This window comes from Vicugna pacos, chromosome 6 (genome assembly GCF_048564905.1).
Source record: "Vicugna pacos chromosome 6, VicPac4, whole genome shotgun sequence".
NCBI lineage: Eukaryota > Metazoa > Chordata > Mammalia > Artiodactyla > Camelidae > Vicugna > Vicugna pacos.
The window spans coordinates 66,375,268-66,402,381 of NC_132992.1; the positions used below are offsets into that span (position 1 = coordinate 66,375,268).

The 27,114-nt window shown below is 44.1% G+C and overlaps 1 protein-coding gene across 12 annotated transcripts in view; it reads left to right on the forward strand.

Annotated features, from left to right (window-relative positions):
- Positions 1–27,114, forward strand: part of RAD51B (RAD51 paralog B) — a 582,927-nt gene that overhangs the window by 355,210 nt on the left and 200,603 nt on the right. For all 12 annotated transcript variants that reach the window (XR_012073703.1, XR_012073704.1, XM_072963282.1 and 9 more), the window contains exon 8: positions 7,818–7,914. Coding sequence is in view for 10 of the 12 variants with exons in the window: in XM_072963282.1 (XP_072819383.1) it covers positions 7,818–7,914 (97 nt within the window). In the remaining 2 variants the exon portion in view is untranslated. The remainder of the gene's footprint in view (positions 1–7,817; positions 7,915–27,114) is intronic.

Here is a 27,114-nt window from a genome sequence, read left to right on the forward strand (position 1 = left end):
GCAACCAGAACACTTCACGCCTACGTCTGCAGCACAGTGGCTGCGGCCCAGGGTTTCCACTGCACACTCTTGCATGTGCACCCCAGGAGAAGTAGGCCACGGAGGAAGCCGCCCTATGGTGCCGCACTGTTTGCTTGTGTGTTTATTTTGGCCAAATGGCAGACATAGTTATACATACCTCAGTGCATTTTCTCTGAACTCAGTGGTCGAGGCAGTGGCTTCAATGAGGTGGAAGCCGTGTTATCATCAATCCCTTTGTGACCGAGTGAGTGTGTACTTGTGCAAAGCCAAGGAGAGTCTTTTCCCATCCTCCATCTATACTGCCTCATGCTGAGCATGTATGTTCTTTAAGGACTCTCTTACTAGCTTTGCCTGTGAATTTCACAGTGAAATCTACAATAGGAATTTTTCTTCCAGGTCCATTATAAGAGGTGTAGATTTTATCAAAATTGAAAGTATTCTCAGCAAAAACACAAAATTTTTTTAAGTTGTCTCCCTTATTCTTTTTTTTTTCCCCTCCTCTCTTTCTCAGGCAATCCAGTTGGTTAGGATGTAGGATGTAGGATGGATTTCCTAAGATTAGACGTGATGAGAGTCAGTGATAATGCTGGAATTTTAAGTACAGCACTAATGCTCATGTGGATTGAAATGTGTAACATTTTTCATGGCCGTCTGCTTTCTTTAGTCGTAATACATTCATTTTCTTCATGTCTTTTGTGGACTCAACACTTTTAGGTACGGAGAGGTTGGGAACACTTCCCAAAATTGCACAGCAGGTTAGTGACAGAGCCAGAAATAAAAGACAGGCTGCCTGACTCCCACAATAGTGTTTTCTTCAAGCCAAACTGAAGTTTGGTCCTTTTACCACAAATATTTCAAAAGGAAAATCCCCTATAGCTTTTCAGATTTTTCCCAGAAAACAACTGCCACGCAGAACCTCAAGATGGAAACAGCAGGCTGGAATACTAACGCCCTGTCAGTTCTTTATTCTAGAACTGACAGTTGATATTCTCTGGGCTGAAGCTAAAGAAAAATGATTTTTTTTTATAACAATGATTTATACTTTTCCAGAACTTGACAAAACGAAACCAGTAAATAGTAAAACCAGATTTGTGACGCTCAAACTCCAAAATATTTGGTCTGCCTTTTCCTCAAATATTGGATATCTCTTTTCAAAGCTGGAAGTGACGGGAAGGGGGCGGGGTGGGGAATCGTCCCAGGGGAGAGGCATGAGTCTGCGGGTGTGGCTTTCTAGACCTGCTGTGGGGGGACTCACCCTGTTCCCACACTGCGCCCAGAGGACCCCTCTCAGCCTTCTTGGCTTTCTCCCCTTGGCCTCTTGCCCTCCCCTGCTTTTCTCTCCGCCGCCCCACCCTCCGTTTCCCTCTTACTCCCAGCTCCTACTCAGCAGACGGGTTGGGGCAGACACCGTCATGGTTGGGAAGCAAGAGGAAAGGTTGGTGAAAACCACTCCAGGGCCTTTCTCTCAAGCCTTGGTGATGAAAGGACTCAGTGAACCTTAACAATTTCTCACAGGAAAATTCCTGCCTCTGTCTCCTTAAAAGCAAGGCATTCAGCAACCTTGAACAGAGCCAGGATTAAAATTGAAAATTTCTGACTTATTCAAGGCCTATGTTTAGATAGAAAGGCTCCATCACTATCGTATCTGGCAATTAGGGTCACTTTAGATACCAAAAGTAACATTTTAAAACACGCATACTTTCAGACATAGTAAACAAACTTATGGTTACCAGGGGAAAGGGGTGGGAAGGGATAAATTAGAAGTTTGAGATATGCAAATACTACTATATCTAAAATAGATAAAAAAGCAAATTTCTTATGTGTAGCACAGGAAACTGTTCAGTATCTTATAATAATCTATGATGAAAAAGAATCTGAAGCATATATACATATATGAAAACGAATATTTGTATGCTTATGTATGACTGAAACTGAAACATTACGCTGTATGACAGAAATTGACACATTGTAATTGACTATACTTCAATTAAAAATTTTTTTTAATTAAAAAAGCATACCTTAAGCTGATGGATCATTTTTAAGATAAAAGTAATAGTAATAGTGATGTCTTCAAAACCTGTGAAAAGCTGAACCCTGTCATTTTTTTCATATTTGGAGAAAGGTTTGGTTAGAGAACTTTTTTAATTGAAGTATTGTTGATTCACAATATTGTGTTAGTTTCCGGTGTATAGTGAAGTGGTTTGAGATGTATATGTATATGCACACATACGTGTATTCTTTTTTCCCGCTTCTATTCCGTTATAGTTTGGAGACCTGCCATTTTGACTGTGCTAGATCTGGTAGTAGGCAGGCAGTTTGGGAGCAGATTCAGCCCCAGAGTCTTTGTCACTCAGATGATGCCCTGTCTCGCTGGCCTGGTTATCCAGCCTGTTTACTTGGGAGCTGTGAGTCTCTGGGCAATCACTGCGCCTAGCCCTTCAGGCCTAGTTAGAGTGATCTTGAAACTTCTCTGATTCTCTGGGTTAGGCTGTAGCAGGTTTCTGGCAGAGAGTGGGCGGGAGGAGGAAGCGGGTGTTCTTGTGGGCATGGAAATGCCCCCGAGATACCTGAGGTTGCCTCATGATTCCTCTAGCCTCGAATCCTTAACTCAGTTGCTCCAGGACATGAGTTCCATAAAGAGCTTTAGTTTTTCAAGCCTCCTATGGGTTTCAGAAATGACAAGCCATAGGCATCCAGCCACTGAGAGCCACCAAAAAGCCTGGCAGAATTCAGCGAGGATTGCCTCAAACGCTGGCTGAAGCTATGTGGTTTATGGTTAGTAATTAACGCCAGAATCTGAAAGGACTCTTGTCATAAGATTTGGCTTGTAACAGTATAGCATTTTCATTAATCTTTTAACGTATTTCCTGGCGTTAGATCCCTTTGTTCATTGCTTTTATTAAATCAGATTCTGGAGACCAGGACCTCAAGGCCTGGACCTGTCTGTGGCGCTGGGCTGAGAGTCCGTCTCTCTCCTCTCCTCGGCCTAGTGCTTGCTCTCTTAGGAGGGAGAGGGGGCAGGGAGGCCTTTTCTTCTCTGAGCTGTTACTTTCAGGCAGATGACTCTTGTGCACTCTGTGGAAGGTGGGGATTATAAAATTTGCCTCTCACCTGCCTCCACAGAAAGCTGAGTGAGGGCATGTGCCATATTCTTAGGTTCTTAAAAGAATCTGACTTATACATACTGAGTTATGGTTTTGCTGACCATAAATCTCTCTTCTGCTGACCAGACAGAGCCAGATACCCCATTCCAACCTACTCTATTCCTGGCTAACAGCAAACTCCGTTTGTCACCTTCCAAGAGTCAAACTAAAGGAGCTTCTTTGTCAAAGGCTGTACCTTTAGTTCTGGCAGTTGTCCACTCTGATGTGTCCAGGGCTGTTCCACTTTCTCTTCTGTCCACTCCACCATTTTCCAGTGCTCACTGTGGGTGGAGTATACCAAGTGGCTGCTCATGGAGGTCCTAACAAAGATGCTTCGTTCATACTTCAGTGTAAGGTAGATCAGACTAGACACACACAGAGGCCCCTTAAGGGAGAATTTACTCTGGATCAGGAACAGGAGGCATGAGTGGGACGTGGGTAGAGCCTAGATTAGCCTAGTCCTAGCGTAGCTGAAGAAAGGTGAGCCAACACATCAGACACAGACTAGTGGAGAGTCAGGCTCGATTGGTCAGTGGACTTCAGCTCACTGGGCCCCTGACCCTTGGGGCTGATGGTTCTTCTGACCCGCTTATCCTGCCCCTACCCTCTTCTCTCTAGATATTTGCTTCCAGAACTACCTTTTTGATACTTAGTGGAAAGGAATCATATCTTTGTTCGTGGGTTGATGGGTTTTTCATGCCCAGGACCTTCTGACTTGCGACCAAAATGACCTTCATTCCCAGCCATCTGCCTTCCTGGTTCATCAGGTTTAATCGTTCCTGTTTCTCCATCTCTTTTCTCTAGCTTGTAAGTTCTGCGTTCCGTGAAGGCAGGGTCTACTGGGTTATTTATGAGTCTGTACTCTGAAGTTTCTTCTTTAGAGAGCTTCATTGTTCCCTCAAATTGAGCCTATGTGTTGAACTACAGTACACAGAAAGTTCAAGCTGGATGCATTTAGAGAAGTTGGATGATGCAAGGGAAACTTGGACTCCAGGGGAATGGTCTTTGAAAGGAGAAATCTCCGTGCCCCTCCCCATTTTGCCTTGAGGGGAGCACTAAAAATGAGACTGAAGGTCTATATGACATGATATGAGGAGTCATTTCTTACTCACGTGTACCTGAAGCATCCTACAACCAAGAGGGCATTGCAAGGAAGCCCTGGGAGTAAGCCCTGGGTCTCTCCGTATGTAAAGTTGAGTGGAGATACTACTTTCTGCAACTGATAGGGCTGCCTATTTCCCCCAGTAGGTGGATGGTGTTCTCTTGCCTGAAGGGTAAACTTTAAGCTGGATTCCATTTGCTCCTGGCTTCAGATGTAATTACAACTGTCCAAAACAAAAACAAACTTCCCCTTAGTCCAAGAATCTCACTCCGGCCTTTGGATTTGTAATTAATGGTAGTGGAGGGGGGTCATATGTTTTAATAAGTCATACTTTTAGAGAAATGGCAGAAATAGCAGATGCACTTTCAATTAAATTTTTATTGCTTTTTGAGCATATCACCAGCAAATATTTGTTCTGTGTCATCAGTGTACTATATGTTGTACAAAAGGGAATCAGGCATGAGTTTTCTGTCTAAACAAGCAAGGTATAAATCAGCAAAGGATAAATAAAGACGAGGATGGGGGTTAACATTTAAGTGTTTACCATGCTCGGGACTATACATGCATTATCCAGTTTAATCCTCAGAATCCTGTGAGTTAAGAATTACACCCAGAGAGATTGTGAAACTTACCCAGCATCACACAGTAAGTGTTGGAACCCAGGATGTGAACTCAGGTCTGTCTGACTCCAAAGCCCTTAGCCTAATCAGTGTGCACCTGCTCTTACACAAAGTTAGTACCAAGCTTCAGAAGCCTTAATCTTTCCAGTGGAGCAGAGCAGCAGCAAAGCCGCTCTGAAGTGACAGTCAGAACTCATTTTCGGAAAGCAGATAGTGTTAAGACTCTGTTTATAATGTGTAAAAGTATTTGATCGGTTATCTTAGGAGTGCAGTTTCCAAGGCCCCAGGATGCCTCAGAGGACAACACACCTATAGGCTTCTGCCCAAGTCATGACTATTTGTAATCGATGCTATTTGGAAATGTTTCCATTCTATCATTTTGTTGAACACAGATTTAGAAAATCACAGCAGTTCGATGAGAGCAACCCCCTGAGTCTGGTTGCTATGTGTCCCTTCAGTGATTTGGCTTTCGGACTCATAACAAAAAGGGAGTGGATTATTAGCAGAACCACTTAGGAGCTTGTTTTTTTGCCATTGGAGACTGCAAGTGTTTTCTTCTCCATCTCCTCTTCCACTGAAGTGGCACTGGGGTTGGGTATCTTTGGAAGCACATCTGTGATTTGGTTTGGGGCTCTGTAGGGTATCATTTTATTAGTTATGTACAATAAAACCATCATCTCAGTACAAACTTCCATTTTAGGGTCAGTGAAATAATAATACAATTGAGAAAAAGTGGTTTGGATATCTTAGTAAATACTTGTCTTTAACTTGCAAGTTTCTAGAGAGGACACACAGAGCCTTCGCCTCCATATTCTCCCCTCTGTATATGGGGACGTGCTTTGCATGGTAGGTGTTCAGTACTGTTTTTCTCATTACTGTTACCGTGTCATTAATGTTCTGCTCCTTTTCACCAAGCCACCTTTTAGAAGAATTCCCCTAAAAGATAGAGCTTATACATCCGGATCTCTCAGAAGCTTCACTTTTTTTTCAAACCGTGAGACGGAAACGTTATTTTCTTTATTGGTGGAAAAATCACATCGTATCCTCAGAACACTGCAAGGTTCTTATTGGCCTTGCTTTAAATAATTACTGTCTTTTTCTTAACTGAGATTTTTACACAGATTCTTTGCAGTTAAGTAAAACTCAGGAAGGACATGATTGGTAGGCAGGTACTGAAGTATGTATTCTGATGTCAAAAATTGTGACTTCATGTTGAGTTACTAGATCCAGTTGTCTGAAGCATGTTGTATGTTCTGTATTTATAATTCATGAACCTATATAACATCCTTCTGAAGGAAATAATGGCAACAACAATGGCTTCCATTTATTGGATATTTACCATGTGCCAGACACTATATTAAATACCTTACATCAATGATCTTATTCAATTCTCGTAACAATTCTGTAAGATAGGAATGGATGACGCTCAAAGGTTTAAGTAACTTTCCCAAGGTGTTCGTAGTGTCAAGAGTCAGAATTTGAATTCAGTTTTATTGCAATAACTCCAAAGCCCATACCCTATATAATAAAGAGGAAAATGAACATAATTCCTTATTCATGCTCCTGAATATGAATATCTGTTTCTTAAAGGAACAGGCTATTATTTGGCCATTTCCAGCCATTTTAACTGACATATCATATGTGGTTCTTACTAGTCCAGATGAAAATGAGGGATAAGATTAGCACATACTCAGTGGAGTACTGTGATATGTGGCCATCGCTGCAGAGTAGCTGCAGACTCACAAAGACCTTGGACAGGCCATCTTTGCTAATAAAGGACTTCATTTCTTTACCTGACCTTGCCATTCCTGTGCCCCTCTCTGCCCTCAATTAAGCTGCCATTGGTATAGGATTTATAACGTGTCATTGGTCCATTCAAGAGACGGTGACAGAGGTGTGGCTGAAAAGCTGGACAATAAAGAATGGAGATGATTTCCACTTCTGCTTAAATCAGGGTGGCAACAAAACCATAGCTGACCCTAGGACAGACCAAGACGGTCTAGGTAGATGCACATTCCAGGTACTAAATGCCTAGTTCTTCAGAAGTTACGGTTCCTCTGAGGGACCAAGATGACTCTCTAAGATGCCCATGATGGGAACACCCAGACCTTGGGAAATGATTGTGGTCTTAGTCATGCTGCAGTTTTCCGAGAGAAATTCCATGTTTCATTCTTCCTTGAGGTTTCTAAACAATAGAGTAAATCTTATAAATGAGGATTTTTAAGGAGTAGTTTCTTGATGGAACCAAATGAAGAAATATAATGGGGAAATTAAAAACCGTGTGAATTAAATGCTCTTTAGAGTCCTTTCTAGGAATTTTAAATGTTGTGAACTTTATTTTGTATAGATGGGATTCTATTAATTTGTGTTTTAATTTCATAATGAGACTTTGGAATTCTTTTGTTAGAATTCATTTTATTAGGAGGAAGAGTCCTGTTCCTTTAGAGATGAATTTTGTTCCAATTTCACAAATTTGGAAATAAAGCTCTGAAGTTTTGTGTTAACAAGGGAACTTGCCCCAGGCATCCAAATATTAAATTATACTGTCTTCAGCACTAGTAGTATTGTATGTTCTGAACATAATCTTAAAAATACGAATGCATCTTAAGTCTCTGATTAAGCCATCTATATTATTCACCTAATATGGCAACACCTCTCAGTCCCAATGTACTCAGCATTTAGAAAGAATTGAATAGTGGTTTAAGCTCTGAAAACAGTCTGTTTCCTCAGTTTTCTGCGATTTGAATGACTTCGAGGCTTTGCCAGATATTCTGGCCTAAAGACAAACTTGATGAAAGTCAGAGCTGGGGTTTTCCTACCTGAGTACTTACCAGTCTTCCCCTAAACCACAGTCTGCCTTTTATAGCTCTAATAATTAATTTGGGCTTCTCTCTTCTCCCTTCCCTCTGCCTTCTCCTTGTCTGTTCACAGGTTATCTTGACGAATCAAATTACAACCCATCTGAGCGGAGCCCTAGCTTCTCAGGCAGACCTGGTGTCTCCAGCTGATGATTTGTCCCCGTCTAAAGGTAAGGGATCTGTCCTAGAGGGGCTGAAACTTGACACTGACATACAGCCCCACCGCCTCTCTGCCTCCTGTTGAGAGCAGAGACACACAGCTAATAGGCCCTGGCCAGTGAACCCAGCCAGAGCCTGGTGATGTAGGCTTGGCCACCTTTCCCGGCATCTGATCCCTTGTATTTGGAGTCTCTTGCCCTGTCTCTGTAAGTGAGCTTCCTTTTTCGCCTGAGTGAGTCATCTTCCCAGGCATCCATCACCTCCACCTGAGGCTTGTCACTCCTCTGTAGGTTGTTCTGGGTCCTGAGTATGAGGACTGGCAAACTGCTAAAGGACTTTGTTTTTGAGGCTGACGCTCAGATGTTGGCTTTACCCAACAGCAGGTTAGCCTTTTGTTTGTGCCGGCTACTTGTGGACTGGCTAGAAGTGTGCGCCAGGATCATGTGCTGGGGATGTGGAGTTCCCAGTCAGCTTTACAGAAAGATTAAAAAAAAACTCTCCACGTAGGTAAATCTGCAAAATTTTCTCCACCCTCCCATGCTAGCAAAGGTCAGACAGGCTCTGGTTTACGTAGCTAGGGGAATTACACCACCAAGCCAGTGGGTGGTTTCTAGTTTTATTGAAAGTTCTCACTTGACATTTCTGAGTTCTGCTAGCTGTAGTTTAATTTCTTTCAGGGCAGAATGCCGTGAGCCTGGGTAGATGAGCACAGCTGTTCCGGGCCCCTCTGCACTTTCCATTTTCTGAGAATTATTCATGATGGACTATGCAGGACCTCTAGGCCTAGCAAGGCTCCTGACTGCCCTGGCAGATTTCCACAGATTAACATTGGTTTATGGTCTCAGAAATTCCAAGGACCACATCGCTGCTTCTCAGTGGTGTTTTTCAGAGTGAAAACAAATTATTTATTTATGAAAACTGTAGAATGCCCTGTGTACCCTATTTCTACATTCAATGATGCATTGTCATTCCCCATCACCTGGGCTGAAAACCTGTATCATCTGTTACCTGTCTCTCCACACTTTTTGTCATCAAGTCTGCTTGGTTCTTCTTTCCAAATATATCTTTCCTCTGGCCTCTCTTTTTTTCAAATTGTATTGTAAAACTCACAATCATATTATTTTAATAAATTCCCAAATGGCCCTCCCAACTCCAGCGTCTACCATGTACATTCTGCCACTACCAAATTCAGCTTCCCCATTTCTGGCTTCCTTTTCCTGTGTCACTCTCCTACTCAGAAATCTTGAAATTGTTTTAGCTCATTTACTGAGAATGGACTAAAGTCAATAAGCTGATTTAAAAATACTCAGGAATTTGTGGTTTGTTAGGCTGAAATCAGTCAGGGTGGAAGTATTTACACAATGGAAATCAGCAAAGACTAAAAATTTACTTTACTTTTGTGTGGATCTGTTTCCCAGAAAAGCACTAGATCAAGTTGATGCTTCTTCACTCTTCATAGCTTGCCCTTTCCTTCCTTTTCACCCTCCTTGAAGCTCCTCCACCCAGCCTGCCGACTCTGCCTGCCCTTCCGACCCCTGCCACCCTGCCTCTGCAGAGACAGCTCACCCTTCTAGAATAGCACTCCCCTTTTCACTTGTACTGCTGCTTTTCTTCTCAAATCCCCCGACTCCTTCCAGGTTTATTTACAGACCACCTGTCCGACTAGTCCTCCTCGCCTGGTCCAGTCGGCCTCGGTCTCACTCTTCCTCCTCTGTGGTCCTTCTGCCGGATCAGCAATAGAAAGAAAAGTTCTCAAAAAATAATTTAACTTTTCATGGTTAAATGGGTTGGCAGATTTTTTGAAGGACACAAGCTGTCTTGTATTCTTTTTGTATGTCTCTTGTGCCTGAGTGACCAGCCAAGTTCTAGGCACATCGTAGGCAGTAAAGAAATGCTGAACCAATACTATAGTAAATGCTTTACAAGAACAGTTAGCCATGAGAGTCACATAAAGCACCTATTAATGTGGGTAAAAATTGTTCTTGTACTTATGACACATGCACATTTATTCAGTTCTGAGGAGGGGACTGGTAGAGAATAGCTTGTTTCCCTGTCTGAAAACCAGTAAGAGTGTGTTTCCTTGTCCTGGCTTCCTGGTTTATCCCAAGCAAAGGAAAGGAGCAAAACAGATACAAAGGGAATTGCTTTGGGCTCCAGTGTAACAGCTTCAAGAAAATGGTAAAGTCATGTTCACGGCAAAGGGAGTCTGACCAGCTCGTCCTTAGGCAGCTTTTTTAAATTATGAAATCCAAGTGAGAATGGAAGAAAGTGATATTTCTAGATCTTTTCCTTGCATAGCTAAGCAGGTAGAGGCTATAGAAATATTTTTTTCCTGAAGTCTATGATGAAGTTTCTTACCAGTGAATGAAAATGAGTGAATTTCTTAGAACATTTATACCTATTCAAATGTATTGCAATGGTTGTTAATGCCACCCTGATTAAAATGCATAAATTGCCTTTGTCGTTGTTTTAAGCGTTTGTCGGATGGACTTTGCCACTGTGTTATTAGCTCTGTGATCTTGGCCAGGTCTCTTCATCACTTTGGGCCTCAGTTTTTTTCTCTTAAATGACAGATTAGATGAACATAAGATGGCTAAAGCCTTTTCTAGCTCTAACACTATAAGATCGTGATGCAGGTCTGAAGATCCGGAGCGTTCACTCATTGATGGGGTTTTAAATTTCTGATTTACAGAGTGAGAAGAGTGACCTTGTGGTCCTAGATTATACATAATAGAAAACACCGTCAGAAATCTTTGCTTTGATACTGTGGCGTGCCTGTAGCAGCCTCCTCTCCCCCTATTGCTGGCTCTGTCTCACTCTGTAAATGCTTCTGCTCTTGTCTGCCTCTTGTCCCTTGCTCTCTCTGCCTCTCTCCCACACAAACGTGCACACAAGAAGTGTGTGCAAGCCGGTGAGAGTGAGCAACACACTGTGAGATGGTCTGAGCCTGAGGTTCACCCTGTCCTGTAATAGACTTCAGCTGCAGAGCAGAGGGCACTGCTTAAACAGTGCTCCCTTGAAAACAGCTGTGGGGTGAGAACAAGCGCCTGGGAGCAGCCAGTGATCAAATGATCTGAGGTGACCTGAGAGAAGTCCCCAGCAGGGGCTGAGTCAGGGAAATGAAGTCCCTTCTTCTCTGACGCAGAACAGGGACTACAAGTGACCTGGCCCAACTGAGAGATCTCTTCCACCCCAGCGGATCCTGTACTATTAATATCTGCCAGCTGCAGGCCCAGAGCATCCCCCTGCTGAGATCAAAAGAGCTCCTGTCTTAGCTGGAACAAGGTCATCTGCACGGGGCTGTAGAAGCGAGCCGGGCCGGCTGCAGGGACCTCTCCGCGGGAGGGGGTGTCGGGAGCTGGGGAGGTGTTCTCTCACGCTCCTTTCATCTCGGCTGACCAGCTGTTGCCCTCCCAGCGTTTGTAAAGTTGAGTGTTCTTTGTTTTTGTGTTGCAGGGGCTTTTTTCCCTTATTAAATCTGTGGCTGGGTTGTTGCTTGGATCGTGTAGACCCATGTTCACTGCTCGGGTCCATGGTTTGATTCTCTTTGAGGATTCATTCCGCTGGTGAATTATCCAGCCCCCAGGTGGGAGAGCCAAAGAAGGGAGTCGTGGACCCCAAAGAACTCTCCTGCCGTTCTCCTGCCCCACGGCTTTGTGCCTGGAGCAGGAACGAGAGGACACGTTGAATTTGTCCTATTTAGTTAAAATAACTCCTCATAGGTGCAGCGTGCTTGTCCATTTTCAGCCTGCCTTTCACAAACATTATTCATTCTGGTGGGAGAATGGAACGGTCGAGACTTAATGAAAATTGACCAGAGTTCTATTGTGAACCCGAGGGCAGTAATCAGGACTTTTGACTTGATGATCTACATTGTTCTCGACCAGGCACTTTGAGTCAAAGTATTTTCTGCTGCAGTTTTTTGTTCTGTTGACAGGTTATGGAGTTCAGGGACTGATTACTCACTAGGTTATTGCGGCTGTTCTGTGGCCACGGACGTGTTTCTTAGGTGCCCTTGGCAGTTCTTCCTGGTGGTCATCGAAGACACTAAGGATGATTGGATCTTGGTCATAGAGAACATCTCTTTGCCCCTGATGATCAGTAGAGAAGGGGTCTAACAGTCCAGCTGGCCTCAGACACCATACCCTATTCGGAAGTCACCTGAGATTTGAGCAGAAGGTCTGGCTGAGCCCCTGTCCACCCCGGCACAGTTGACAGGTGAGGATGACATATGGTGACAGTAGGCCCTGAGCAAGACTGAAGCTCTGCTCAACCTCAGCCATTGCCTTTCTTTCCTCTGATGATTTATTGGGATAGCAGTTACTTAAGTGCAGTGACACTGCTCATTTTAGGAGCCTCAGGTGGCATGTTAATATCCTCTTATCTGTATCAATAGTTGTCGGTGGAAAATAGCCTTAAAAACTAAAAATGAAAAGTGCCTGGATGGGTCATGGGACGAACACAAGAGAAAAAGTTGTATTTACTAGAACCAAGAACGGTTTCTTGTTTTAGTATTGGAAACTTTTCTATTCTGGTTGAACTGATGGCTGATTTCATGTGTAAAAGAAAATATTTTGGGTTTCATATTCCCTAACAAACCATCCTTGCAAAAAGCTGGAGTCCATTTGAAAGATTATTTGCAAGTGCGTGGCTTGTGTCTCTTTTAAAATAAATTCAGCCAGCAGAAACAGCTCAGAATGGTGGGGACAAATCAGGGACTCATGGTTGTGAAGAGGGCAGACTTCAAAGCATGGTATGAATTTTCAAGTTTTATTTCCACTCTTGCTTTCCAGCTGGATCTGCTCTGGATTTACTGCAGGATGTTTGAAAATGTGGCTCCCTGCTAATCTCAGACAGTTGCTATGATCAATGGTTTCTTTCATTTGCAGTAAAAAACATGGGTCTTTCTGCTTCAATTGTGTGTACTTTCAACTTTATTATTATAGTTATAATTTATTGTCCAGCATTACCCAAATTTGTAATCCATTAACCACAAACTTTGGGGGATTGGTCAAGTTAGCAGAATTCTGTCCACACTTTGGCTCCAAGGCCCTCCACAGCCCAACCCTAGACTAAATGTTCATTGGTTTGGGTAGGACCGCGTACCAGTGCGTATGGGTGGGGCAGCTGCAAAAATTCACCTCTCAGGGGCATGGGTGCAGGGTGCTTATAATTAGTGCTTTGAAAACAAGAAGTGTCACCACATGACTGCAAGGTTAATATTAACAACAGTGATCAACACTGTTAACATTAGCATTTCCATAGTATTTTAAAATGTCTTAATAGGATGAATCATTTAATCCATCTCAAGCAACTGAAGCGTGAAGACGAGACGGGAGTTGCCCAAAGGCCACACAGTGAGTGAGAGGTGGCGATGCCGGGAACAGAAGTCAGAGCCCCTCCCCTGAAATCCCAGATTTGCACACTGCTGCCTCTTAAGAGGGAGTTGGGGATAAACAAATTTGTGTCCTGGTGACCTTTCAGTTTTGATTCCCAAGCCACAGACATATATCAACACACACAACTTCACATGCTTCTTTTCACAAGGGGACACGCACCTAGCTGTGCTCTACTGCCCCTAGTATTCAAGAATCCGGAGCCCTTCCAGCAACTTGTTCAGATACCATGAAAGGCCTAATTTATAGCAAAGGATGAGACATTCAGAGTGCCCTGCCTCCCCAAACCCTGTGGCATTTAGCTAAAGAAAGCCTAAATACTATGTGAGGTAGGGGCTTCTAAAGTTGAGAAGGGCCAGGCACAGCCAACAGACATCAGAAAAGCTGTCAAGCTCACAAGGGAGAGGAACTTGCTGAGGATTTTCAGCAGGGAGGCCAGGGGGCAATAGAAGCACAGCTGAGAGATCAGAAGGAAAAAGGGAACAGGGAAGTCAACCACCAGGAAGCCCTCCTTGGTCGGGAGCTCTGTTTTGCCAGTGAGAGTTTGCCAAAAAGAGACACATTTGAAGCATGAGGTGCATTAAGATCAAATTAGGTGAGAGCCAGAAGATTTCTTTGGGAAGCAGTCTTTGAGGTGGCTCGTAGGGGAGCTGGGCTAGATGTTTTGAAAGCCTTTTTCTCTCACCCTCAGACCTCAGCACTATTTAGGATATGCTGGCTCATTTCCCAGATCTACACATGTTCCTGTTCACGTCTCAGGGTCATGAAGGCAGAAGGGACGAGAACACCAAAGGCAGTTTTGCCAATTTCTTCAGCCACAGAGATGACGGGGCCAAAAGCCCAGAGAACGGGAAGCCAAGAGGGGATGTGATCCCGGAGCGCTTCCAATCAGGATTCTCTGAGAGGAGAGCCTTGTTTACCATCATCGAAGAGAATTCTGCAGCAAGGATGAGAGGCGTCCTGGTCAGCGATCATAAAGAAGGAAAGAATGCTGGTTTCTAGGAGTGGTACCAGGGGATAACTTAGTTTGTGTTGCCATGTGGCATGAGAAAACTTTCAGAATTCATTGGGGATGCTGACTAGGGTTTGGGGAGAACCGTAACCAGGTCTGGCAAGGTGGTCTGGCCCAAGGAAAGTCCAGCTGAGCTGTAACCTAGCTTCGGATCTCTCTAGGGGCTTTGCTTTTCTTTGTTTTTCTGATAAGCCACTCAGTAAATACTAGTTGGATTAAGCTGTATCTCCTGTGCATTAGCTGCACTCCTGCATACATTAGCATAGTTTTAGAGCTCTGGTTCCTCCAAGAAAAAAAACAAAACCTTTTTGGCTAGAGGAAGAGACCTTTAAGTGCCTTCTGACCTGATGATTTCATGAGTTGTAGAACCCCTCCTGTATGCACTACATTAATGTCACAGGAAATCCAGAAACACGCAAGATATGGCCCTGCCCTCAAGATATTGACAGTGTAGTTTGAGAATAATTCTAAAGGAGAACTGCATTCAGTAGAATGTAGGCAGTATTTTAGACAAGAATGGTAGGCACCACAGGCTCCAGGATTTAGGGGATGGAAACATCTCTTTCAGCAGAGAGGGAGTCTGAAGGGTCCAGGAAGGAAGATGTAAGCGATGGGCCTCGAGGGATGGTTAGGATTTCAACAGGCAGAGGAAAGATCAGGAGACGCTGTGAGCTAAGGCATTAAGTTCAAAATAGGCCTTGTCTGCCCTTATCTCCCTTCATTCTCCCCTTCTCAAAACCTGTTCTAGCCCCACAGCCCACTGTCTTTATCCTCAGACTCTGGGCTTCCATTGCCTGGAGAGCTTGTCCAGATCCTCCCTTGGCCTGTTTCCTCACTACCTTCAGTCTCACTCAAGTGTCATCTTCTCAGAGAGGTCTTCCTTTACCTCTCTATCTAAGGTGAAACTGCTACTCCCATCCCATCCTTCTCATCCTTCACTTTTCTTCATTGCCCTTATCCCTACCTGACCTTGTCAGTTTATTTATGAGTTTATGGTCTGCCTCCTTTGGTTTCATGTAATATTCTCAAGGGAAGGGACTCTCAATCACTCCTGTATCCTTTAGTTTCTGGAGGGCACCAGGATCTGTGTTGTAGGGAAGTGTAGGGTATGTTGGGAAGGGGACAGAGGAGCCCCATTTGCCTGGGACTGAGGGTAAATGTAGGAGGTCATGTGCAATAAATTTAGAAGTAGGTTGGGGCCAGAGTTTGAATGCCAGGCTGAATTTAGGTTTTATGATAAAATGATCATAACTATATACTCTGGAGACTATCAAGAAGAGATGTGTAAGATGGCTTAGGGATAGGGAGATTGGAGGTAAGGAGATAATGAACTCATCAGATATTAAGGGAAATGGGACACCCATTATGCACTAGGAACTATACTTCATGCTAAGGATACAGAGATGGAAGAATGATGTTCAAGATAGGGGGTAGAGCATTACCAAAGGTACAGTGGCAAGCGCAAGGTCATTTGAAGAACTGCCGACCATTCCTTGAGACTGGGGATGCAGAGGGCAGGTAGGAGAATGCAAGGGATGAGAAGTGAGAAGTAGGCAGTGTGGATCGTGGACATTTGACATGCGATGTTAGGGAGATTATGATTTTTCCTGAAGCTTCTGTGAGAAGAACGTGACGATAGTCCATTGGCAAGAATGTGAGGATAGTCTGTTTTTAACTTGATCAACGTGATTGATGAGACTTATTTGACTGGCTAGGAACACTTCTCCTTCCTCCCTTATGCATCCATGTTCCATGTCCATCCCTTCTTAAGCCACATGCTCAAAAATGAATGATTTCTCCAGGAAGAATAGGGCTGGTCTTCAGTCAAGGATGTGGAGTGGTAGTGTTTCCCCAGTAGAACCTTCGTTCCAGTGGCTCTCAGACTTTAGCATCAGAATCACCTGGAGGGTTATTAATGCACACATCGCTGAGCTCCCACTCTCAGAGTTTCAGCCAGTCTTCGGTGGGGGGGGGCGAGAATTTGCATTTCTAACCAATTCTCAGGAATTGTTAATACTGCTGTTCTAGGGACCATATTTTGAGAATCACTCTTTATCCATTGAGGCTCTTATCTGTGTTAGGCACAGGAATACCAAGATGAATGCATCTCCATCCAAGCTCTCAAAGAGACAGTCTCCTAAGAGAAGATATATGCATGCAGAAGGGATACCATCAGGACTCTTGGTAGCCACATGCCTCCCCGGTGGTGTTTTCTGCAGGCTTTGTCACAGGTCTAGGAGAGAGTATTTACTAGACTGTGTTAGGGCTCTTTTATAGGAAGAAACTAAGCCACTCAAGTTTGCTTTTAAAAAAGTCAGGCCTATTAATACTGTAGCTAACATTCATGGGCCGTATATTGTGTACCTGGCTTTGTACATCCATTATCACATTTAATCCTCACAACCACCCTGTGAGGCAGACAGTAATCACTATCCCAGTTTATAGATGAAGGAACTGAGTCCTAGAAAGCACAATTACTGGCAGAGACTGGATTCTAACCGAGGGAGTCTGGCTCCAGAACTTACATTTTTATCTCCTAAATTCTTCTGTAAGGTTCCAGTTGGCATTCTCATGGCTGTGTGCAAACAGGAAGTACAGGACAGCCAGATTACATGGAAATTGGAAAGGTTGAAACTGAGGTCATTCTCTTTGTTTTTCTCATATCTGCCTCAGCTTTCCACAGCACTGACTCTTCACCTTACGAGCTGATCAGCCCAATTTCCCTTTTCATACCTGGTAATTCTGTGGCTGGATTGTCTTTTGGTCCAGTCAGCCATGGCCAACAAGTCGTGTGGTAAAGAACCTGGCCAGTACACCTATCCTTTCAGTATGGTCCATGGATAAGGGACATTTTCCCCTTATAAGGGGTTCTATCTGAAGGGCAGATTCCTTCAGAAGGGAGTACCTCTGGAGTGAGTCCCCCAGCCTAACATCTAGTTAAACAACTGTGTGCAGATTTTTTTTTATAAGTTTGCCTATAAGTACAGAGGTCTGGGCATTTCTGTCGATCCCTTCAGCCCCATCCGTTCTCAGAATCCCCTTCTAGATCAAATTTTTGGTATTACTTACCTATTACTAGTTCATGCCTTTCAGGCAACGTACTGTTTTTCTTTTTAAACATTTGACAACATTTTCTTTCCAGTTCCAGATAACCATCTGGCTCTTCTTTGATCTAATTTTCTTTATGCCCATGGTCAGCCCTAGAGTTTCTTTCAGGGGAGAGAGAGGTCACTTCTGTTTATTCAGAAGTCACTACCTCCTCTACATAATTACAATCTGATGAGATATGAGGCCTAAGCTTACCTGAGTGTAAGTCACCTCCTCTCTGGGGACATATGGCAGGCACATGAGCACAGACTATGTCCTGTGGTCAGCCATCATTTACCTCTGCTTCAGGCAGGATAAACCAGAGAAGGCAAGATGGCAGCTGGATGCAGCAGCAGAGAACTCTGTGTCTGTAAGCTACATCCTTTCCAAAATTTACAATATGTATAAATTTACAAAATTGCTCCATACCTTCAGGAGAGGGTCTGAGCTTTATGGATGAAATGCAAATATGTGTGTGTATGTTGGAGAGGTGTTCCTGTGTTTTAATAGAAGACTTTGAGGTCTTTTTAGATTCTGAGGTTGATTTTTCTTAACCAGGGTTCTATCTAACAGACCCATAAAAGCAGCTATAAGAACCTGAGAGTCCCAGGAGTGTCACGTTCAGCTGTAGAGGATGGATGATGCTCCAGTGGGCCAGGGATTAAGGAGACAAACTTCGTTTTGTTTTTAACTATAATGTATAGATTATTATATAGAAATAATAGACACTAGAAAAGGACCAAAATAAATTGCTTCTGAGTTGAGTGACAGAGAGAACATGCCCCCAGGAGAGCTCTAGAGAGAGAACAAATCATTGAAATCTTTAACGGCAGAGCTCAGGAAATCAACATCAGTGAATAAGTGGCTGCCAGAGCCCAGCCAGGAAGAATCTTCTCGCTCCTTCAGGGACCAAACTGGAACGAAGGGAAATAGCTTGCACTTTGATGTGATAGCCCCAGGCAGTAAGGAAAGCCTGTCTTAGGGTCGTTAGAACGTAAGTTCCCTGAGGAGAGCTTGTCTCTTCTATTCTGTGCTGCATTTCCAGAACCTGGAATGGTACCTGGTGATAGTCGTTCCTCCATGAGAATTTGATGAATGAACAAGTCACCTCCAGCTACAAGAGGGACAGTCAAAGAACTATTTGAAGCTTTTGACCTAGACTCCCCTAAAAGAGGGATGAAACTGCCATTGGGGTTTTTCTCACCAATATATCACATATGCTCCAAAATTCTTACCAAGTGCAGCTGGCTTTAAGCACTTGCCTGCGCTGCCTGGGCCGACGAGTAGCCCCAGGCAGTGCGGGAACAGTGCCGGGGAGGCAAGAACAGGAGCCCTCTGGGGGCCCTGCTTTGGAAAGAGAGATCTCTCATCTTCACACAAGTGCAGAGACTGAGTTGCACTAAGGATATCTGTTCGGTGCCTGCTCTCCACTGGGCCCTGGGCTAGGCAGATGGTGGGGGATACAGAGACAGAAGCCGCAGCCCCTGGTGACTGGGGAATCGTGATGCACGAGTGTGTGCTGTGCTGGCTCTCGGGTCCGGCTTTTGCTGGGGAAGCGCGGAGGAGTCCCCATCTGGGGGTAGGAGTCCTCTAGGAAGGCTTTCCAGTGAGGAGACCCTTGAGCCGGGTCTTGAAGGATCGGTAGCAGTTCCCAAGAGGAGAAAGAAGAGGGGAAGGTCCTCCTGCCCGAGGGAAAAGCCCGTGTAATGGACAAGAGGTCACGTGCCGTGGGAGGCCTGCGGGAGGTGATTACGGCTGGCATGGTAGGGAGTGGTGAGAGGTTGGTCTGTAGAGACAGGCAGGGGCCAGATGGTGGAAGGTCTTATTCTGATGCTAGTCAGTTTGAATTCTTTCCTGAGGGCAACGGGGAGCCATCAAAACAGGGAAGCAACAGGGTCATTTTGTGGTTCAAAGAGACTTCTCAGGCAGCAGTTTACAGGTTCGAGAAGATGAAGATGAAATGAGAGAACTTTTGGGTGGGTCTAGCCTTAAGTTTCTTAAGGCAACGGGAACATGACGTGCTTTAACTATTCTTAAGTCTGGGTTGGGTGGCCATGTCTGGTGTAGATTTCTTCGACCTGGAAGAGGTATCTTTCTTGTGTTATCTTCTGGGTACCATCATACAAGCCCTCATTTGTCAGGGTGCCTTGTTGCTAAAAGTAGCTAGTTGTGCTACTTTGCTAGGTGGTGAGAGAAAATGGTACATGATTTAAAGTGCTAAATGGCACTGTGGAAATAAATGCATGTTTTATACTCCTTTTGCTAGTGATTTACTACTATTGAGTGTCTGTTCTGTGTCAGATACTGTACTAAGCATGAAAAATCTTAGCATTTTTGTGGATTCGGTTATTACTCCCATTTTGCAAACAAAGAAACAGAAGCACAGAGCATTTGCATAACTTGCTGATGATCCCCTAACTAGTTGCCATTGGAACCTAGGAGGTCCATGCTCTCACCCAGTACACCACACTCAGCAATTCACGACGGTAATACGGTGACTGCATAGAGCTCGTGATCACATATTTCTGTCTTGCCAGAGTTGAAAGGGTTCCATGCTTCCATATGATAATGGTGGTCGTTTCTTTGTAGGCCCCCTGAAATCACTTTACAAATGAACATTAGAGAAGCAGTGTGTTTTAACAGTAGATAAAGCACTACATTTGGAATCAGGAGACCTGCGTTCAAAGGCCAGCTGTGCCACAAACCATCTGTGTTATTTTGAGCAAGTCCCTTAACTTTTCTGGATCTCAGTTCCATATACGTCCAGGTCACATTAAGTTGTGCCGACGACATTTGCTTCTTTAAAGGACAAGTTGATATTTTTCTCTTTAAAGCTTCAGACAGGCTTCTCTGTTTATCCAAAGCTGACTCCAAGCTGGACCAACCCCTCTATGGGCATTTCAGCAGCTCTCTTCCCTTTGTCACTGTTGTGGTGTTGGTTACCTAGAACAGCAAACTTCAAATTTTTTGAATCTGCAACCCATCATTTTTGAGCATGTTGCCCCTAAATACGTAAAACTGCTGTCTGTAAGATATAGTTCTCCTATACTAGTAAGTTACATAAAGCATACCAGAAAGAGATTTTTTTAAAATGCCATAGGTTCTGTTTTCTTCCCACGTCCTACTGAGTCATCCTATGTATGCCAGCCACTGATGTCAGGGGAGAGTTCCGATCTCTCCCTTCCTGGTTTTCATGCCAGGGCTCTTCACTGTCCCAAGAAGAGTGAGACTGAACCCACATCTTGAGCATCAGTCCAGTCTTTTAGTCGTGCATTCATCCAAGGATGGAGCGTCTATGATATGAACTGTTTGGTTAACAAGAACAGTATCAGGCCTGGCCTCTGCCCTCTAGAACATAAAGGCTAATTCTAATTTTGACAGCCTTACCTGGTTGGAACCCTAGAATTCCTCCATGCTGCAATGAGCTGAACTTTACATCTAAACTGGCCATGTGTGTCGTACTACGGTGGATAGGACAAGAAAACATAGGAAAATAAGGAAAGGCCAGAATGTGCGACCGACATACGAAGCAGTTAAAGTCACACTGCAGCCCAGCACCTAGGGAATTGCCAGGTTCAGGGAGACAGATTTTTAATGTCAGAGACACTCAAGGAAAGGGGAGATGGTCATGATCTTGTGGTGGCTTGGGCCACTGTCTTAACATATCAGGGCATAAGGAAGATGGACTCCCTGATCAATCTGAGCTGAATCACAGATTCAGGAGGGCCCTGCGTATCAGCCAACAGCCAACCTCCATCACTGCGTTAGGCCCTCTCACAAAGTGGCAGACTGTTCACCAGCCCCACGTCTCACTGAGCGCTTGCTGGGCTGGCCAAGGCAGCTCAGTGCAGCTTAGCACCTGTGGTGGGTGGCTCTTTCTCCCGGCCAGCTGTTTAATGAGCACCAGATCAGATAAACTGCACTTGGTTCCTATGTTCTCTCCAGACACAAACAATTAAGCACATCCTGCTGGAATGGTCATGTTAGGGGACCTGGCTTTCCTGTGCTGATCATCTGGTTTTCCTGCCCCTTGGGGCTAGAGTTTGGAGAAGCTGTGGAAACAACCTTAAGAGAACTGTTAACCCTTTAAAGTTTAGCTCTTTATCACCAAATATATTAAAAATGGTTTGTGGACAAAGCCTTACTATCTATGGCAGTTTCAAATAATTACAAAAATCGTGACTTAGTTAATTTTGCCCTCTTCTCAGGGTTGGCTTAGAGAAATGGGAGGTGACAATTCATGGGCCCCTTTCTGGTTTTGTAACCAGCCTGCACTCTCAATTGAGGTATTCCCTTTGCCCATCTTAGTTTATTCATCTGTGACCTGGGGTGAAGCTGCCTGTGCCTCATCTGATTGGGTTTCAAATTTTGTGAGAAATCACTTCGCTTCATGAGAATGCCCAGGTCAGCAGAGACTAGCATGATTGATTCCAGGCGTGAATTAGAACAAGCCCGAGCCCAGTGGCTCTCCCAGGAGAAGGCATGCAAAATGGGTTTGTAGGACCCAGTGTGGCCTTGGACCAGCTGGCATCAGAAACCACGATGGGCATGGAGGATCTGTAATCTTGATCTTTTGCCCTACTGATATTGCCATTAAGTGTCCCTGGAGTTTACGTGAACTGTGTCTTCAGGAAATCTTTAAAAACACCTAAGTCAGTAATGTTCTCTCTTTGGGAGGATGCACTTGCATATCCTCAAAGACCCCAAGAAGATTCCAGAGGGAGGGTCCTGGCAGAGCAAGAGCAGCAGAGTGTATGTTGATCACTGGAGGACAGATAACAGTGTGCCAGGCCATGGATTTTGCCAGCAGGAAAAGAATCTAGAAAAGTGAGGAGGCTCATGAGAAAGGAGGTGACTTCTGTTGACAGGTCACCGTTGTTCAGACTCAGTGGGGATGAGAAAGGAAATCCAGAAACCTACGTGACAGCTTCTCGTGGACTGGACGAAAATATTGATTTTTTTTTTCCTAGCTGGAATTTGCCAGGGTCAGTTCACGTCTGGGTTTTCAGCCCTTAATACAGGGCCCTTTTGTCTTGGGAGGCGGCTGGACTGGTTTTTCCTCCAGGCAGGTGCACAGAGGGCGTTTATTGTAGCCTGAAACACAAACAGCAGCCCCTAGGCCCTGATCCACACACTCTCCAGCGTGGCTCAAGGAAGTAGAGGGAACAATGTCTCTTGCAACAGGCGAGCACTGTAAATGCCACTCCTGAATGAAATATTTCTTAAAACTTTGTATCTGTAACTTGATCGTCTCTTAAAACTTAATTATATGTCAGGGGAAAAGGAAGCTATTGGCTCCTCCAGCTGTCCAGGTTGAACAAGAGCGCACAATGGAGTGTATCCGATTCACGGCCTTGCTTAAGTAATCAGATTAATATCTCCTGAATTGAATCCACCCTTTTGATACGGAGTCTTTCAGCTGCCTTGTTTCACATCTCAAATTCTGACAAAGCTGCACGGCCTTGGAGTAATTTCCCTGAAATCTATATGCGGGAAGCCTGTGCTCTTTTGAGCACTTTTTGGGACTTGTACCAATTAAATCTGTTTCTGGCACACTTTTAATGGCATACTTTCCCCTGAGTCCACAACGGCTCCAAAATCTGAGGTCATTTGTTTAATTTAAAAGCAAAGGTTATGAAACAACCATTTCAGGCTTCACCAGCCAAGCCCCTGTGGCTTTGAAAGGGGTGATGAGACAGGGGAAAGGCTAATAAACTGGACTTCTTGCACACAAAATAAATTAATTACCATGTTTCTGTTCAATCAGTATCAAGCCAGGTTTGTCCACACCCTCCCTGCTAACCTTGCAGCCCCGTTCTCTTCAAACACATGCCCTCCTTCGGGGACTCTCGTAGTTGGGACTGAAGTTCACCCTCTTGCTGTTGTTCTTGCACAACCAACATCTGGACTGGATTTTTGTCAGCTGGAGCTGAGCGAGGACTGTAAATGATGCGGTGATTTTTTTTTTGTCCTTATTAAATTTATTTATAGCCAGTCTGAAGCCAGGAAAAATGTTTTTAAATGGCTAGGGCCCTTGATTGGAGGTTCTCGAGGAACATACACTGGATGGTATCTTTTCCCCCTTCCATTTGCTGAATAATACAGGGGTAGAATTACATAATTCACCATTTGGGAGGGTTTTTTTTTTTCCCCTGAAGGCCCCTATATTAGGACATCCTGTGCATCAGAATTCTTCCATTGTATTGGCTTATCCAACACGCCACCCTCACTGTCAGTGAGAGACAAGAGGATGTAAGTGGCAGGGTGTTACTCATGACTACAGTGATGGAGAATGAGTTTCTGGTTGTTGGAGACACGAACCAGTAGCACAGGTATTTTCTTTTGCCATAAAAACACAACTTGGATTCTGTTCCTCCCTTATCCACTCAACAACCTCTGAAATCCTAAAAGCTACCACATCTTAAAGAATCTCATTCATTTTCTCATTATTTAAGATAATAAAAGGCCCTCCAAGGTGCTTACATAAATAATTTATAAAATACTTTGCTGTGCCCTTTGACCTGATTAAATCCCAATCCCTTGGGGTTTACATAATTACTGAAGGAACAAAACCTTCTAGAGGAGGCTGAGTTAGATGATGATTTTTTGAGGTCCCTTCCAGTTCTGCGATTTGAGATGATTCTTTGATTTTTCTTTTGCTATCATAAAGGGGCAAAAAAAAAAAAAAAAGCTGTTTGGGAATGAGGTTTGCTACCCACAGGCGCTTTCTTCTCCAGAGAAAAGGCTGCTCTGCTTCCTGCCACCCAAGCACGTCATCCTCAGCCTGCACAATGCAGCTTCGTGTTCTCCGTCTTGCTAAGGGGCGATCTCTGTTGTTATAAAAGTGAATTGGAACCAAATGCACTTTCTGTTGGAAAAGCTGCCGCTGATCTCAGCTCAGAGACAGCACTGAGAGGGAAGGCGCATGTAGAACCGAGGGAAAAGTCCTTGCTGCTACATCCCAGCGCCACTCACTTCACTGTCAGGCCTGTGAACATTTCTTGGATGCAGCGTCTCTGTTTTATGATGTTCCTGTGCCACTTGATGACTGGTGTTCCATATTTAGTTCTTAGAAATGTTGACAGGTTGTTTAGTGCACGGTCCAGCTAAAGGACTGAGAAAGCTATTCTTACAGCAAGACCCTTCATTAACATAAAAGACAGCTCGTTCTTCACCAAGAAAGGCAACCCTGTTTCATTTGCCTGATGGGGAAGTATTTGAGGCAGAGCAGCCTCATCAAACGTGGTGTCCGCTGCCCACTTTCCAGTCATTAAAAGTAGAAACCAAGTGATGGGCACTGGTACTGGCAGTGAAATGAGCCACAGAGAGGTCACCGCTCATCACCAGCGTCACGACTCGGGGCTGCGGAGCAGACAGTGGCAGGCCCGAGGGTAAAGAGCATTTGTTTTCAAGTAGAGAGAGGAGAATCCCAGCAAAGCAGAGAGAGGTAAAGAGCAAAAGATGAATACAGCTGGGTATTAAGCAACCGTGTATCTTCCAAGATCATAAAGCCAAACAGTTCCTGCTAGATTTAACTTCTATTATGTTTGGAGATGAAAATCAGAGGGTGGATAAAGGGGCCTGGAGATTTGCTGCCTGAGGCCACTGCATGCTAGGGGTGTGGAGTTCTCAGTCTGCGCCTGGAACATTCCACAATATTTCCCTGACAACAACAGCAACAATATTAATAAAGATAGTAATCACTTTTATTAAAGCCTGCTAAAGAGGTATCTTTCAATGCCGTATTGTTTGCTGTAAAACATTCCAGCAAATTGTGGAGTCAGGATCTCTGCTGGAGATGTGCTGAGGGGGGTGACCAGAGCCACTGTATTAGACACTAACAGAGTTAGTTCCTCCCGTGGAAGGAAATAGATGATCACAGAAAATAGTTATTCTAGCCGTGATGCTTAGAGAATTTTAACAGAATGCGATGACATTGTGTAAGGAGTATTTTTAGCTACACCAGGATTACATATGTCAATCAACTTGACTATCATGGGGAAGCATACTTCGATGAATATGTAAGGTTTTTTGCAAGGTGTTATTGGATTCTGCTATATTTCGTGTTAGTTTGGAGCCATTGTCAGGCATGGATATTCTTTCATTTATATTCCTGTTTTCTATAATTCAAAACCATAAAAATAAATTAGTTTTGAATCAGCTACTTGCCTCATAGATGGCTCCTGGGGAGTCTGGGAAAGCCTCAGGAGGATGTCCACACCTCTCCTGCGTACAATTCTTCCTCTGGCAACTTCCATTGGATACAAGTAAGATCAGGTACCCTGTTCATTCTAGGACGGAAAGGATTATGTTAAAACGTTGTGGGCTATTTCCCCCTCAGGCACCCAAACCTGATTTCCTTTTATGACTTGATGAATTTTTAACTGTTCTACTTTTTCATCGTCTGTTCTTGTCCTTTTTATGAAGCCACAAAGCTCAAAAACTACATGACAGGTAGAACCCCAACAATGCTGGGGGAGACCGCCACGCTGTTGTCGGGACTGAGGTAGGTCTGAGTGCTGGAGGAGGGACCAGTCAGGCTGAATGTGAGGGGAGAGAGCAGTCTTTCGAAAAAGCAGATCACCTTTCTCTCTGAGGGAAGCTAGTTTGTCTGAAACAAAAATAAACTCTTCAGAGTGGTGGACAGCCTTGCTTATTTGAACCAGGTTCCACTCTTTTCTCTTGTTTTTTTTCACCTAACCCCACTGTGAGCCATTTCACTTCCTCCCTCACAGACTCTCCTAAGCCACTCTTGTCATGACGCAGTCTCCTCTGCGGAGATGCTTGCGGCCATGTTGTTCTCCCAACAGGGAGCCCCTGTCCCTCATCAGACAGTGAACTGGAGACAAACTAGTTTAGGGAGTGGCCTTTCTTACCTCCTCGACCCCCACTTTTCCAGCCCTGTACACTTGATCTTTGCATGGATGAGACTCATTCTCTCCTGGAGGTTCCTGTCAGTGGAAGGGTGCGGAGTTGAGGGCTGGTGCCATATCTCCTTTGTTAACACAGCCCAGCGTGTAATCTCAGAAAAAAAGAAAGACATCCAACAAAATCAATTTTAACAGACTACCCATGCACAGTTTTTTTCTGAAGAGCAAATAATGGCAAATTTTTTTTTAAATGAGACAATAAATTGGCCATTTGGGAAGCAGGCAATGACAATTTGGAAGGCTGGAGGCTCTAACATATGTGTATGCCTTTTTTTCCTCATCTCTTGCAAATAGATAATGGTTTACGTCAAGAGAAAATTCAGGAGAAAAAAAAGCCTTTTTTTATTTCCAGGAAATCTGGTCACTGTTCTGCAGCCAGTGATAAATGACAATGCCACCAGCCATGACCTAGGACATCCTGAATTCTTGCTCATATGAAGAGCTTGCATTCTCTTTTCAAAGGGTATCCTGTTCCTTTTGCAGTTCTTCTGCTATCTCAGCTCCAGATCATCTTCCCTCCGCCCCCCCCACCCGTTACTGTACTTAAAATAGCACCAGTGCTGTTTAAAAGACTCTACACATAGATGCTGATGTCATCTGGAGGGATGGCAGAATGAAAAAAGAAAGTAACTGGATATTGACCCAAACATTATAATCCAGCTAGTCAACCTACCGAAACTTAGTTCTGTTACTTCCACTCATGTTGCATAAATCAAATAAATATTATTTTGTCCATTAGTGGGAGTAATAACTAAGTGCTGTTCATCCACAAAGACCCAAGTTTGT